General features: G+C 37.5%; 1 protein-coding gene across 2 annotated transcripts in view; it reads left to right on the top strand.

The window, feature by feature from the left end:
* RNF17 (ring finger protein 17) overlaps positions 1-16,809 on the top strand; it is a 130,696-nt gene that overhangs the window by 79,158 nt on the left and 34,729 nt on the right. The window contains exons 23-25 of one of the 2 annotated variants that reach the window (XM_053563786.1): positions 10,876-10,966; positions 12,394-12,509; positions 14,115-14,404. In XM_053563786.1, the coding sequence (XP_053419761.1) occupies positions 10,876-10,966; positions 12,394-12,509; positions 14,115-14,404 (497 nt within the window). Of the gene's footprint in view, positions 1-10,875; positions 10,979-12,393; positions 12,510-14,114; positions 14,405-16,809 lie in introns of both variants that reach the window. The other variant, XM_053563785.1, reaches the window with a different exon arrangement.

Genomic DNA, 16,809 nt, shown 5'->3' with positions numbered 1-16,809 from the left:
CCACATACACTGAGGCTGCCATCAAAACAGCATGGTAGTGGGTGGCGCCTGTGGCTCAAGGAGTAGGGTGCTAGCCCCATATACCGGGGGTGGTGGATTCAAACCCAGCCCCAGCCAAAAACTGCAAAAGAAAAAAAAAAAAAAACAGCATGGTACTGGCACAAAAATTGAGATATAGAGCTATGGAATAGTACAGGGAATCTTGAGATGAACTCAGCCACATATCATCCTTTGATCTTTGATAAGCCTAACAAAAACATACACTGGGGAAAAGAATCCTTATTTAACAAATGGTGCTGGGAGAACTAGTTATCCACATGAAGAAGACTGAAACTGGACCTGCACCTCTCACCATTGGCAAAAATTGATTTGTGTTGGATAGAAGATTTAAATTTAAGACAGAAAACCATAAAATTCTAGAAGAGTGTGCGGAGAAAATGGAAGATACTGGCCTGGGAAAAAACTTTATGAGGAAGCCTCTCTACCCCCGGCAATTGCAGCAACACCAAAAATAAATAACTGGGACATGATCAAGCTAAAAAGTTTTGCATAGCTAAGGATACCGCAAACGAAGCAAACACACAGCCCTCAGAATGGGAGAAGATTTCTGCATGTTATTAATCTGACAGAGGCCTGTTAACTAGAATCTACAGAGAATTTAACAAGAAAAGAGCAAACAATCCCCTTTATAACTAGACAAGGGACTAGAACAGAAACTTCTTTGAAGATGACAGATGAATGGCCAACAAACACATGAAAAAATGCTCATCATCTTTAATCATCAGAGAAAAGCATATCACAACCACTCTGAGATACCACCTAACTCCAGTGAGATTATCCCACATCACAAAGTCCCAAAACTTCAAATGGTGGCGAGAAGCTCCACCACAGCTCAATTCTACACTGCTCACTTCTACACTGCTAGTGGGATTGCAAACTAAATAAAACTTTATGGAAAGAAGGATGGAAAATTTTCAAAGAACTAAAAGTTGACCTTCCATTTGATCCTGCAATCCCATTATTAGGTATCTACCCAGAAGAACAAAAATTACTTTACCATAAAGACATTTGCACCAGAATGTTTATTGCAACCCAAATCATAATTGCCAAGTTGTAGAAGCAACCTAAATGCCCATCAACTCCTGAATGGATCAACAAATTCTGGTATATGTATACTATGGAATACTATTCAGCCATAAAAAAGATGGAGACTTTACATCTTTTATGTTTACCTGGATGGAGTTGAAACATACTCTTCTTAGTAAAGTATCTCGAGAACAAAAAAATAAATATCCAATGTATTCAATCCTATTATGAAATCCATATATAAACAGTTACACACTAATATGAACAATAAAACACAAATATAGTCTAGTAAGGGGGTAGAGGGAGGTGGAAGAGAGGAGAGGGGAGGATGATTGGTGGAAGGAGGGAGAGCATTTTGCAGGATCTCACTTAAGTGCACAGTGCAAGGGTGTATAGCACACCCCTTGGGTGAGGGGTTCTTTTACAACTGGAACTTTACCTTAGAAATGAGAACAATGTAATCTAAAAATTTGTATCTTCATATTAATTTGAAATTTAAAAAAAGAAATTATTTAAAAAAGACTCTTCCAGACTGTCTTTTATTTTCTCAGATAGTACTAAAGTAACGTGACTTCTAGATTCTCCTACTTGCCTTTTCTTTTTTGTTTAAGTTTTTTTATTGTTTGGGTTACATTGAGGGCACAAAGAATTAGATTACAAATTAGCATTTGTTAGGTAATTGTAATTGTGTCCTGCCCTCGAGGTGTGCCATACATCACAACCTCCCATCCCCCACCCTCTTACCCTCTCCCCTACTTGCCTTTTCTAAATGTTTTCTTTCTTTTTTTTTTTTGAGACAGAGTCTCACTGTATCACCCTTGGTAGAGTGCCATAGTGTCACAGCTCACAGCAACCTCAAACTCTTGGGCTTAAGCAATTCTCTTGCCTCAGCCTCCCAAGTAGGGGACTATAGGCACCTGCCACAATGCCCAGCTATTTTTTTTTTGTTGCTGTTGTTTCAGTTGTTTAGCTGGCCCAGGTCAGGTTCGAACCCGCCACCCTCGGTGCATGTGGCCAGCACTGTAACCACTGTGCTAGGGGCGCTGAGCCTCTAAATGTTTTCTGATTTAAGTTGGAAGAAATATTTTAGGTATTTCCTGAGAAGGCCTCACTAATACTATAAATATTGTAGTGATTCTGCTAGTGCACACTTTGAATGCAGCCTGTACCGATTTGCATTTTGCAGGCACTGATAGGGGTTGGATTGGATTTCTGAAATAGTGTTCATTGATTCACACCGAGCTCATGAATTTTAGAGAATTAGTCAAGAGCCGAATGTTAATGAGATGTAATTCCATTCAAGTTTCACTTTCACTAAAAGATGATTCTATAAAAAATCCCAAGCATATCAGTCTATCCATTCATTGACTGTACCAGAATTATCACTCCCATGTGCTCCAAAGATAACATTAATGTGAACTAGAACAGAGATTGGGGCTTTCAACCAAAGCCCCAGCCCGGGTGCTAGAGAAATGGGACTGGTTTGCTAACCTTCCCATGCCTTTCTATTTTGAAGGGCTTCATAGAGTGGTATTCACTCCTTTTTACTAAAAGCTATTATGAAACTATCTTTATATACCTTAATAATTGTTTTTTTAACTAAATATAGAATTTTATATTTCTGTCAAATTTCATCTAACTGGTTTTGAAACTCAGATATTTTATTATTCAGCATCTAGGGCTTTCCTTTCTTTTTTTTTTTTTTTTATTAAATCATAACTGTATACATTGATATGATCATGGGGCATCATACACTCGCTTCATAAGGGCTTTCCTTTCTAATGTTATATTACCTGTAAATTTTAAAGCATCCCTCTGTCAGAGGTTATAGTCCACAGCTTGTTAGCCACATCCAACTAACATGTAGTATATATTTGACTTGCAGAATGTTTTTTTAAAAACTTTTGAAACATTTAACATGTTTTAAAAACTAGCGGATTTCATAAAAATTTGAATATCTGACTTTTATTGATAAAATTAGAATATCTAGGCACTAAGGTAACAATGTTGCCAAAAATAATTGATTTTTCACCGTGTATGGCACACTTCTTAGGAGCGGGACACAATTTTAAGAGGGACTTGCCTAACAAATGCAATCAGTGTAACTTAATTCTTTGTACCCTCAACGAATCCCAAGCAATTTTTTAAAAAAGGAATTTAAATTAAAAAGTAATAATTGGTTTTCCCTCTAGGGCAGTGTTTTTCAAACTTTTTTACCTAACAGCACAATTACTTTCGCAGCACAATTAAATTATGTTGATCAGAGAAAAGAGTAAAACAAATAATATGCTTACTGTGCTTTGAAGATCTTTTAAAAATAATTTAATTATGATTCTTTCAATTGATGCAGAAAAAGCTTTTGATAATATCCAGCATCCCTTCATGATCACAACACTTAAGAAAATTGGTATAGAAGGAACATTTCTTAAACTAATAGAGGCCATCTACAGCAAGCCCACAGCCAATATCATATTGAATGGAGTTAAATTGAAATCATTTTCACTTAGATCAGGAACCAGGCAAGGTTGCCCATTGTCTCCATTGCTCTTTAACATTGTAATGGAAGTATTAGCCATTGCAATTAGGGAAGAAAAGGCGATCAAGGGTATCCACATAGGGTCAGAAGAGATCAAACTTTCACTCTTCACAGATGATATGATCGTATATCTGGAAAACACTAGGAATTCTACTACAAAACTTTTAGAAGTGATCAAGGAATATAGCAATGTCTCAGGCTACAAAATCAACACCCATAAATCTGTAGTCTTTATATGTACCAACAACAACCAAGCTGAAAAAACAGTCAAAGACTATTCCTTTCACAGTAGTGCCAGAGAAGATGAAATATTTGGGAGTATACCTAACAAAGGACGTGAAAGGTCTCTACAAAGAGAACTATGAAACCCTTAGAAAAGAAATAGCCGAAGATGTTAACAGATGGAAAAACATACCATGCTCATGGCTGGGAAGAATCAACATTGTTAAAATATTCATACTACCCAAAGCAATATATAATTTTAATGCAATTCCTATTAAAGCTCCATTGTCATATTTTTAAGATCTTGAAAAAATAATACTACGTTTTATATGGAATCAGAAAAAACCTCAAATAGCCAAAACATTACTCAGCCATAAAAACAAAGCAGGAGGAATCATGCTACCAGACCTGAGACTGTACTATAAATCAACAGTGATCAAAACAGCATGGTACTGGCACAAAAGCAGAGAAGTAGATGTCTGGAACAGAATAGAGAACCAAGAGATGAATCCAGCTACTTATCATTATTTGCTCTTTGACAAGACAATTAAAAACATTCAGTGGGGAAAAGATTCCCTATTTAGCAAATGGTGCTGGGTAAACTGGCTGGCAACCTGTAGAAGATTGAAACTGGACCCACACCTTTCACCATTAACTAAGATAGACTCTCACTGGATAAAAGATTTAAACTTAAGACATGAAACTATAAAAATACTTGAAGAAAGTGCAGGGAAAACTCTTGAAGGAATCGGCCTGGGTGAATATTTTATGAGGAAGACTCCCCAGGCAATTGAAGCAGCATCAAAAATACACTACTGGGACCTGATCAAACTAAAAAGCTTCTGCACAGCCAAGAACATAGTAAATAAAGCAAGCAGACAGCCCTCAGAATGGGAGAAAATATTTGCAGGTTATACCTCCGATAAAGGTCTAATAACCAGAATCCACAGAGAACTCAAATGTATTAGCAAGAAAAGAACATGTGATCCCATCTCAGGGTGGGAAAGGGACTTGAAGAGAAACTTCTCTAAAGAAGACAGATGCAAAATCTACAAACACATGAAAAAAAGCTCATCATCCTTAATCATCAGAGAAACGCAAATCAAAACTACTTTGAGATATCACCTAACCCCAGTAAGAGTAGCCCACATAACAAAATCCCAAAACCAGAGATGTTGGCGTGGATGTGGAGAAAAGGGCACACTTCTACATTGCTGGTGGGAATGCACACTAATACGTTCCTTCTGGAAGGATGTTTGGAGAATACTTAGAGACCTAAAAATAGACCTGCCATTCGATTCTATAATTCCTTTACTAGGTTTATACCCAGAAGACCAAAAGTCACAATATAACAAAGACATCTGTACCAGAATGTTTATTGCAGCTCAATTCATAATTGCTAAGTCATGGAAAAAGCCCAAGTGCCCATCGACCCACGAATGGACTAGCAAATTGTGGTACATGTATACCATGGAATATTATGCAGCCTTAAAGAAAGATGGAGACTTTACCTCTTTCATGTTTACACGGAAGGAGCTGGAACATATTCTTCTCAGCAGAGTATCTCAGGAGTGGAAGAAAAAGTATCCAGTGTACTCAGCTCTACTATGAAGCCTTTCACGTGAAGGCTATAACCCAACTATAGCACAAGACTATGGGGAAAGGGCCAAGGAAGGGGAAGGGAGGGGGGAGGCCACACCTACGGTGCATCTTAGAATGGGTACAGGCGAAACTTACTAAATGCAGAATACAAATGCCTACATACCGTAACTAAGAAAATGCCATGAAGGCTATGTTGAACAGTTTGATGAGAATATTTCAGATTGTATATAAAACCCGCACATTGTACCCCTTGATTGCACTAAGTACACAGCTATGACTTAACAATAAAAATAAATTAATTAAAAAGAATAAATAAAAAATAAAAATAATTTAATTATCCTTAAAAATCTTCTCAGCACAGGGTTGAAAATCCCTGCTCTAGAGGTTCAAAACAGTCATTAACTTTTGTTAAGTAAATCTTAACTATTATTCACTGCAGAATCTTAGCTATTATTCACTATAGTGATATGGTGGCCCACCATCCAGGGTCCTGGAAACTGGTCTATGGCCTATTAGGAGCTGGACTGCAGAGCAGGAAGTGAGCAGGAGGACCAGCAAACACAAAGCTTCATCTGTTATTTACAGTTAACACTTCCCATTGTTCGCATCACTGCCTGAGCTTCATGTCCTGTCAGATCAGTGAACGCATTAGATGCTCATAGAAGCTTGATCCCTACTGTAAACTGCATGTGAGGGATCTAAGTTGTGGCTTCTTATGAGAATCTAATGCCTGATAATCTGAGGTGGATCTGAGGTGGTGATGCTAGGGCTGGAGAGTGGCTGCACATAGATTATCATTAGCAGAAATGTCTGACTGCACAGTAGACCATAATCAATAGTTTGCAGACTCACATCAAAACCATCTCCCCACCCCAGTCTGTAGAAAAATTGTCTTCCATGAAACTAGTCCCTGGTGCCAACAAGGTTAGGGACCGCTGCCATGGAGTACTAGATAAAATTTTACATGTGGGAAACAGCAGCTCTATTATTATTAGAACCTATGGATAGATCCTATCCTGTTTCTTTAATGTGCTACCATAGTTATACAAAGCATTTGGGGCAGCTTGTAGTTTTGGACTGTCTCAAAGAGACATATACACATACTTATGTGTACATATATGTGTGTGTAGATTTTTCAGACATGGATGTAAATAGGCATATTAAAAATCTATTTACAAATAAATCTAAAAGATCCCTAAGACCCTTTCAGTAAAACCTCCAGTGACTTGTATGTGATTTTTTTTTTAAAGAAATAGATAAACCAGCATGGTATAACTAGCTCATTTTTATCCTACCAGGATCTCATGAGAAAACTCCAGAGAGACAATACGACATACCTAACATTTGTTACCTACTGGGACAGGCATTGTATGTCACGATTTACATGTGTTCATTTAGTTCTCATAACAACACTGACATGGACCTATTATTATCCCCATAGTACAGTTGAAGAAACTAACCTTGAGAAGTTAGTACATTGCCCAAAGATATCTATAAATCTAACACTGGTTTTATTTATCCTTTGTGAGACCTGACCCTTTTGTGTTCTACTACTCATGGCCCATCTGTTTAATGTTCTTGAAGAGTTCTTCAGTAGCAGTTTCCATAGTCAACCTTTTTGCACAGGCCATCTCTCCAGTCTTACAGGCACCTCTCCCATTGTCTATGATCTCTGATAGTGAGCATGTGACCATATCTACAAATCCTTTCAGTGCCCTGGACAGAAATTTCAGGACCTGTGTATAAAAAGTCCTACCCTAATTTTCACTTTCATCTTAAATAGTTGAATCAAAATAATTGAACAGAATTCTGTCAATCTCTTAATTATACCTACTGTTGTAGAGAATGCGTTTCTATATACACCTTGAATTGTGTCTTATGGACTGGAATACCATCATTTTAAGAGTCTAGGACTAATAGCTAGCCTTAAGCACTTCTGGACCCTTTGTTAATTGGCTTACAGGCACTATTTCACTTAATCCTCACAACATACCTTTAAGGTGTAGATAAGGTAGGCAGTGCCTGTGGCTCAAAGGGATAGGGCACCAGCCCCATATGCTGGAGGTGGGGGGTTCAAACCCAGCCCTGGCCAAAAACTGCAAAAAAAAATAAGGTTAAAAGAAAAAAAAAGAAAGAAAGAAAAAGATGAGATAATACAGGTAAAATGCTTCCTATACTCTTGGGCAGCACCTGTGGCTCAAAGGGGTAGGGTGCCGGCCCCATATGCTGGAGGTGGTGAGTTCAAACCCAGCCCTGGCCAAAAAAAAGGTGTAGATAAGGTTATTCATTCCAGATAAGGAATTTGAATCTTATAGGGGTTAGGTATTTTATTATCCAGGGTAAAACATCGCTGACTATTGAGATAGAATTATAAACAAGGGCTGAATTCAAAACTGGACCTCTAACCACTTTCTTTTACTGCTGTTCTAAGAAATTCTTGTCCATAGATTGTTTTTATTGTGATAGATATTCCATAAAATTTGCATTTTTAAGTGTATAATTGTGTGATATTAAGAACTTTGACCTTGTTATACAGTTTACCACCATTCATCTACGACTTTTTAATCCTCTCCAACTGATACTCTGTATCCATACATTTTTTAAATTAATATTTCAATATGTATATTCATAATATGTCATAGGATTACCTTAATGTTTCACTGATTTTTTTTTTTGAGACAGAGTCTCACTTTGTCTCCCTCCGTACAGTACATGGTGTTATAGCTCACAGTAACCTCAAACTCTTAAGCTCAAGCAATCCTCTTGCCTCAGTCTCCCAAGTAGCTGGGACTACAGGCACCTGCCACAGCACCTAGCTATTTTTAGAGATGGGTTCTCGCTCTAGCTCAGGCTGGTCTTAAACTCCTGAGCTCAAACAGTCCACCTGCCTCAGCCTCCCAGAGTGCTAGGATTACAGGTATGAGCCACTGTGCCTAGCCTTTCACTGATTTTTATTTGTATTCCCAAATATAAATAATCATGACAAATGTTAAACCATAACTAACTCTAAAAGTTGTTACGGAGAGGATTAAAAAGTCTGAATGGTGGTAAACTGCATAACAAGGTCAAATTTCTTAATATCACACAATTATAATCGGTTCAGCGCCTGTAGCTCAGTGGCTAGGGCACCAGCCACATACACCGGAGCTGGCGGATTAAAATCCAGCCTGGCCTGCCAAACAACAATGACAACTACAACCAAAAATTAGCTGGGTGTTGTGGCAGGCGCTTATAGTCCCAGCAACTTGGGAGGCTGAGGCAAGAGAATCACTTAAGCCCAAGAATTTAAGTTTGCTGTGAGCTGTAATGCCACAGCACTCTACCCAGGGTGACAGCTTATAACTCTGTCTCAAAAAAAAAAAAAAAAAAGTTACTAATAATTTAAGGGCTGGGCACAGTGGCTCACACCTGTAATCCTAGCATCCTGGAAGGATTCCTGGAGTTCGGAGTTCAAGACCAGCCTGAGCAAGAGCGAGACCCCGTCTCTACTAAAAATAGAAAAACTAGCTTGGCATTGTGATACATGCCTACAGGCCCAGATATGTGGGAGCCTAGGGCAAGAGGATCTCTTGAGCCTAAGAGTTTGAGGTTGATGTAAAGTATGATAATGCCATGGCACTTTCCCCAGGGTGCCAGAGTGAGACTCTGTCTCAAAAAGAGAAAAGAAAAATGTTATCTAGGCATCGTGGTGCATGCCAGTAGTCCTAGCTATCCCAGAGGCTAAGGCAGAAGGACTATTTGAGTCTAGGAGTTTGAGGCTGCAGTGAGCTATGATAATGCCACTGCACTTCTTAGCTCACAAATTCCTCTGGGCTTGATAATAGTATAGCACATTTACCAAATCCTATTTGATCAAGCTATGTGCCCAGTTGATTTGGTTAGCTCCCTTAAACCAGTTAACATAGAAACATTAACCAGATTAAGCTGAACTATGATGGTGTGTGCCCATAGTCCCAGCTACTTGGAAGGCTGAGGCAGGAGTTCGAAACCAGCCTGGAGAACATAGTGAAACCCTGTCACTTATGGAGCAGAAAAGAAGAAAAAAGAAGATTGGCCAGATTAGTTATTTTCTGAGTTAATAGGTCAGCTTAGTGAAACTTTGGATCTGAAAACCATGTTTAGAAAACCTTGCAGGGGTGTCCCAACTTGTGAAGATAATATTTGAGGACTGTTTTGTTTATGTGTAGTTTCGGATATCTCAAAAGGTATACACAGACCTGTGTTTTGCTCATAAACTTGTATTAGTGTTTATTTTATATGTGGCCCAAGACAACTCTTATTCTTCTTTCTTTTCTGTGTGGCAGAAAAGAAAAAAGTTTAGATACCCTTGCCTATTAGAGCCTGCATTATGTTCCCTGCAATCTCTTCTGTGGTACTACTACTTTAGTTTTAGAGAGTATGTTGGTGGTTCAAAACATCTGAAGTCACTCAGTTTCAATTCTTCAGTTAGAATCCACTTTTTATTCATCTGTCAAATATTTTTTTAGTGCGTTTTTACTGTGCCTTACTGTCTGCCCTTCAGTTATTTGCCGAAAAAGTAGGCACTGATCTGTGAATTTTTATAGTCATCTAAAATTACATGATCATATCTATCAAACAAGTTAAATGTGTGTTAATTTGTTTAGTCAACAATTATATCAACAATTAATAAATCATAATTCAGTAAAATTATAGAGGCTGATTTTTATGGAACAGTTTAGATTTGAATTCTAGAAAACTTCCAAAAATGGACAGTGGAATCATCACTGTAAAGAGACTGTTTGTTCCCTTTCCATTAAATATTTCTGGGATACCTTCTATGTGCCAGGCACTATATTAGGCATTAGGGAATATGAATATGGACACCCTGTGTATCATTCCTGCGCTCTGAGTTTATAGTCTGGTTGACACATATGAAATGTCAATGAGACTATAATGATTTTAAAAGTAGTTAAAGCATACTTATTCTTTAGCTTGTGACCTGACTGGAGCTGTAGCAGTGATAGTCTTATAGGCAGGTAGTGGGGTCTTGAGTTAAAACAGATATTGCTATGATTTTATTGATGTTCCCATCAACTCCTTTATTTAGGGGTACTCAGTGTAGCTGCAGAACCAATATATATAAGTAAATTGACAAGTAATATGGGCCCTAAGTAAAGAGAGGGATGAACAAAGGCTATAAAGGCAGGGAAGAGAATTGTAAAAATAACATGAATCCATGTTTAAGTTGATTGATCACTACATATTATGAGTATTTGTATATATTTAGTGTTCCTTATATATTTCTTTTTTTTTTTTTTTTTTTGGCCAGGGCTGGGCTTGAACCCGCCACCTCCGGCATATGGGACCGGCGCCCTACCCGTTGAGCCACAGGCGCCGCCCTCCTTATATATTTCAATGTCCTGTGCTATTTGTTAAAAAACAAGTTGTCAGTTGTTTTTTTGTTGTAGACCAACTGGTGGGAGTGACAAGTGGACAGCAACAGCTTGTGACTGTCTTTCATTGTACCTGACTGGAGCTATAGCAACGATAATCTTACAGGTAGGTAGTGAGGTCATGAGTTACAATAGATACTGCTATGATTTTATTGATGTTCCTATTAAACTCCTTTCTTTGTAGTTGAGAAACAGCAAACTTTTTGGATATTGTTGCTAACTTTGTTGGTTTTGTTTCAAGATGTAATGCCTGTTTAATAAGTAGATGTACCACAAATAATTGTGTGAATGCATCAAGGTAACTCTTTCTTTCTTTCTTTTTTTTTTTTTTTTTGAGACAGAGTCTTACTTATGCTGCCCTCCGTAGAGTGCTGTGGCCAATCTCAAATTCTTGGGCTCAAGAGATTCTCTTGTCATCCAAGTTGCTGGGACCACAGGCACCCGTCACAATGCTGGGCTATTTTTTGTTGCAGTTGTCATTTTTGTTTAACTGGCCCAGCTGGGGTCGAACCCTCCGGCCTAGGTGGCTGACACCACAACCACTGTGTATGGGCTCAGAGCCATGAGTGCCTTTCTAAAGCCATTTGATACTCTTGCTAACCTGGGATGGTTGGCTTCTAGTGACATTAACTATGTCATAAAATGTGTGTTTGAGTATGGGCTTCAGAAGAGGCATGCATCTTTTCAGAACACTTAAAAATACTCTGCTTCTTTTACTTTTTCTAATTTAAATATGTTCTGCTGTATTAATAATAAGAATTTTCTTATATAACTCATTTTTATGTTACTTCTTTCTATATAGACTTTCTCTCCTTTTACAATTTCTTCCAAATGAAGTAAAATATATATTTTGTAGTTCTTTTGCTTTTTGTAGGGAGTCAAAAGGAACACCTTGGAAAATATATTTTGCTTCTATAATTTGCGAAGAGTTTAGTGGAATAGAGAAACTTGTTAACTGGTTCCTCCCAACCTGCAATTCTGAAAAGTGTTTTAAATTGTTTTCTTTTTTTTTTTTTTGAAAGTTTCGGCGGCACCTGTGGCTCAGTCCGTAAGGTGCTGGCCCCATATACCGAGGGTGGCGGGTTCAAACCCGGCCCCGGCCAAACTGCAACAACAAAAAAAATTAGCTGGGTGTTGTGGCAGGCACCTGTAGTCCCAGCTACTTGGGAGGCTGAGGCAAGAGAATTGCTTAAGCCCAGGAGTTGGAGGTTGCTGTGAGCTGTGTGATGCCATGGCACTCTACTGAGGGCCATAAAGTGAAACTCTGTCTCTAAAAAAAAAAAAAAAAAAAAACAAAGAAAGTTTCACCTTGGCAGTATAACCTGATAAAATTCACAAAACACTGTCTCTCTACTAACTCTCTTCAATTCTGTTTTCTGTCTGATATATGTAGATATCAAAATAACTTTACTCAGTGGGAACATTTTTTTCTTGTGTTTAGTGAAATTTAGAGGAAGCACCTATGAAAAGTACATCATTTATAAGATTTCATTTTTATATCTCATATTTATTCTGCTCTTGATTTCATTGCAGGAAAACAGCACAACATGGCCACTACCTGTGAAAATTTTCTGCAGAGATGAAAAAGGAGAGCGTGTTGATGTTTCCAAATATTTGATTAAAAAGGGTTTGGCTTTGAGAGAAAGGAGGTATAGACTTGAAAAGAAATTTTTTTGACATCAGTTTGTGATGATTGCTTCTTAGTTGCCTGTGCAAATCTTACATGTGTGCCTTCAAACCTGAATTGCATCATTTGTTCTTACAGATTTATAAACTAACCCTGAAGACCCAGCTCAAAAACAAATTCCTTTAGAATTGCTCATTTATTTATTCAGGCCCATCAGTTCTTGCACACTTAAACCTTATACTGACATATTGCTCTTATAATTTCCCCTTTCCTTTGACATTTACCTTTAAACCAAATAAAAAGAGAATTGTATGGTGGGTACCAGATCTGCGCTCTTTTGCATCCTTGGCTTAGATGGAAATGTTTAAGCTTCATTTTAGAAATTCCAGTAGGTATATACCAAAATGTATTTTTATGAAATAGGAATGCATCGCAAAAACAGGAATTGAGCAATATTTACATTTAAAGATTGTTTCAGTTATTAAATTTGGGGTTTAAGCACCTTTAATTCTGGGGGGCAGGAATAGAACATTGTTATGGCCCCTCTAGAGACAAAGATATGCTGGAATTGCAGACTTATTTCCCAGATAGCCCCTTTGTACCATATATGGCCAGGTCTCCTTAGAAGTAGTTGTCTTAAATTATATCTTCCCTTATTTGGACTAGGACCCTAGTCTTGATGAATTGACAAGAGAATGAGAAACTAGAAATAAATGGAACATGAGGTAGTTGGCTAAGTATGGTAGATGCTACCTGAGTTGCCTGGGCATTAGAGTGCCTAAGTGTCACATCTCTCCTCTCACTGTGTCTCTTTTGGGTTCATTGCCCTTAGGCTAAAGCAGTTCCTTGGTAAAAGAAATGCTAAAATGTAAAATGCCAGGCAAGTGAATACTATCTCACCACCAGTTGTTACATTCTTTAGTGCTTTTATGACACTAAAACTGCTAGATATCTTAAGGTAGGATGAGGAGTGAGGAAATGGGGGCCAGGGGTTGAAGAATTGTATAACTTGTTTTGTCAATGCTTATTTCCTTTTGAAAGTGCAGGAAATTATAAGAAACAAAACCTCCTAGGACCTTTTTTTTTTTTTTGCTACATCAGGCTTGTTATTTTTGAATTAGAAGGAGAGAACATGAAGTAGAAAAATTGAGTAAATGTCTAATAGCATAATTACCACTACATATCTGAAAAGTACCTTAATGTTTTTTAGAGACTCATTTTCTTTATATTATTTTATGAATGTTAATAACTTGGCAGGTATATATGTTCTATTTGGGGATTAAATTTAGAATCAACTTAAAGGTGTTACATTTTCCAATAACAGCTAATTCATTGTATAATATTTTGGATATACTTATGAGATTTTAAGAGTGAATAACATAAATATGAGACAGTAATTTAAAACATTTAACATATTGCTTTTTTCTCATAAGTCTCATTTATAATTTAAACTAATTTTCATTATAACTTAAATTATCCTAATCTTTATGTAACATATTAAACTAACATATCCTGGATAAGAGCAAGTATTTTCTTTAAATTTCAACTGTATTTGAAGGATTCTTTTTGTATTATTTTTCCCAGAATTTTGCTCATATTTACATATGTTCCTTTTTGGATATTACAGAATTAATAAATTCGATAACAGCCACTTATTATCTGAGAAGTCTGTTGAAGTCCCCCTGGAACAAGAAAGTTCAGTAGTTACTAATTGTGTTAAAGTTGACTCTGACCCTGACAAAAAAGCTGCTGATATAATCAGTGAACACAAGTTGTCTGAAGTTAAGGAGAAAATTCTAGAACCAAGAACCACTGGATGCTATAAACCACCAGCTATTCCTAACATGAAAGTATTTGAGGCAGTAGTGACCTGCATTGGTGATGATGGAACTATATTTGTAGTACCTAAACTATCAGGTAAGATCTTCTGTGTTAAGTAAGCTTGATCAATAAAAGTAGATTAAGCAGCTCCCGGTTATCTAGTAAGATAGACATGGATTGAAATACCTTGGGCAAATAATTAACCTCTTTAAACTTCATTTTCACAGAGTTGTTAGGATTAAATTATTTGCTCGCACAGTACATGCAAAGGCCTTTTAACAATGCCTAACAGGCAAAAATCATTTAATGAAGTTTTTTCATTATTATTCTAATATAGCATTATTATCTATTATAATTGTGTGCTATTCTCAATATAAGAAAAAAGGAATTTGGAATTTCTATTTCCACTATTATAGTAGATTGAATCCTCCCAAGTAAGTCAGGTCAAATGCCTATTTTATTTTTTAGTTAATATTTACTGCATTAACATGAAAGTGAAAAACATACCAAGTTTCAAAACAAAGTGAAACCACACACTTGGAGGTAAGCATGTGCCAAAAAAAGTGTTCACTCTCAGAGTTGCCTCATAACTACAACCTCGAACTTCCTCTCTGAGAACTACACAACGTTCACAAAGAAGAAAATAAAACCCAAGGCTTTGTTTTTAAAAAGTGGGAAATATAATATGAAACTATCACATAAAGACGGGATCCTACAGGCTTACCCACAATACAGTGTAAAGTTACTGTGCTAGACATATTTTTTTTTCTATTTGAAGCATTTATTTGCTTCTTTTTTTATTAAATCATAACTTTATACATCGTTGCATCTATGGGATTCGGAGTACTGCTTTGATATACAATGTGAAATGCTTACATTGAACTAAGTAACACATCCATCACAATTATACTCATTTCTTAACAGTTGTGAAATGTATCATTGCATCATGCACATTAGGTGCGGTCCCCCCAAATACCCTTCCTCCTTCCAGAGACCCCTTCCTCTCCCCTCTCTCTCTCCTCTTCCCTTCTACTTTCTGGACTATGTTATATTTTGCCACTCATGAGTGTGTAGGTCATTATATATTGATTTCTTAATGGTATTGAGTACATTGGATACTTTTTTCCATTCTTGAGATACTTTACTAAGAAGATGTTTCAGCTCCATCCAGGTAAACATAAAAGATATGAAGTCGCCATCTTTTTATGGCTGCATAGTATTCCATGGTGTGCATATACCACAATTTGTTAATCCATTCATGGGTTTATGGGCACTTGGGCTGTTTCCATGTCTTGGCTATCATGAATTAGACTTCAATAAACATTCGGATGCAAATGTCTTTGTTGTAAAATAATTTTTGATCATGTGGGTATATACCTAGTAGAGGAATTGCAGGATTGAGCGGTAGGTCTACTTTTAGTTCCTTGAGTGTTCTCCAAACTTCTTTCCAAAAAGGTCGTATTAGCTTGCATTTCCCACCAGCAGTGTAGAAGCGTTCCCCTCTCTCTGCATCCACGCCAACATCTCCTCAAAATCCCAGCAATAGCTTTCCTTTCTTTGCATAGACGAGGATGAACAGTTGTAATCCAAAATGTTTCCCGAAAAGTTCTTTTTAAAAAAGACATAGAAACAGAAGATTCATACAAAAAGAGATCCAATCTGGGAAAACAGATACTGTCTTCTAAATCTTGTGACCAAGAAAACTGTTCACCAAGTGTCAGCCTCTGAAGAAAATGCTAACTGTGGGTGTGTCTTCTCCAGAGAGTAATACCAGTGGGGAGGAAAGGAACAGCTGGTGTGTCTGCCAGCGCGGTCACTCTATCCCAAGCGCCGGTTCCTGCTGCCGCGCCCGGTCCATCCCCTCCAGCCACCCCCCTCCCAGCCCTACCCCCGTGCCGCCTCAGCCACCACGACCGCCTCAGCCTCAGCCCCGGCACGGGAGCGTCTGTGCTAGACATATTAAAAACTAAAAGCACATGCTTTTTAAAGGCTGTGGTGGCTCATCATTTTGAGGCCAAAGTGGGAGGATTGCTTGAGCCTAGGAGTTTGAAACCGGCCTGGGAAACACACAAGACCCTCTCTCTAACAAAATATAGAAAAATTAGCTGGGTAGTCCCAGCCACTTGGGAGGCTAAGGTAAAAGAATCAATTAAGCCCAGGAATTTGAGGCTGCTATAAGCTCCAATAATACCATTGCACTTCAGCCTGGGCAATAAGGTGACACCCTGTCTCAAAAAAAAAAAAAAAATTATTATAAAATTCTATAAATGTGAAAGAATACACAGCATAACAAGTTCTAAATAAAAATGTTAAAAGGAGTAGCAATATAAGCATTGTCCAGGATAAGAAGCAGCATCACCAGAACCTTAAAAGTCATGTGGGCCCCACATGATCATGACTCCCTCTTTCATCACCCAAGACAATCACATTCCTGAATTTGTTATTATCATTTCCTATGTGTATCGCTAAACAAATTATGTTTCTCTTTCAAACTTTGTGAC

The sequence above is a fragment of the Nycticebus coucang genome, chromosome 15 (genome assembly GCF_027406575.1).
Source record: "Nycticebus coucang isolate mNycCou1 chromosome 15, mNycCou1.pri, whole genome shotgun sequence".
NCBI classification, from domain to species: Eukaryota; Metazoa; Chordata; class Mammalia; order Primates; family Lorisidae; genus Nycticebus; species Nycticebus coucang.
The sequence above is the reverse complement of the archived record's forward strand: the minus strand, read 5'-3'. Positions and strand labels throughout refer to the sequence as shown.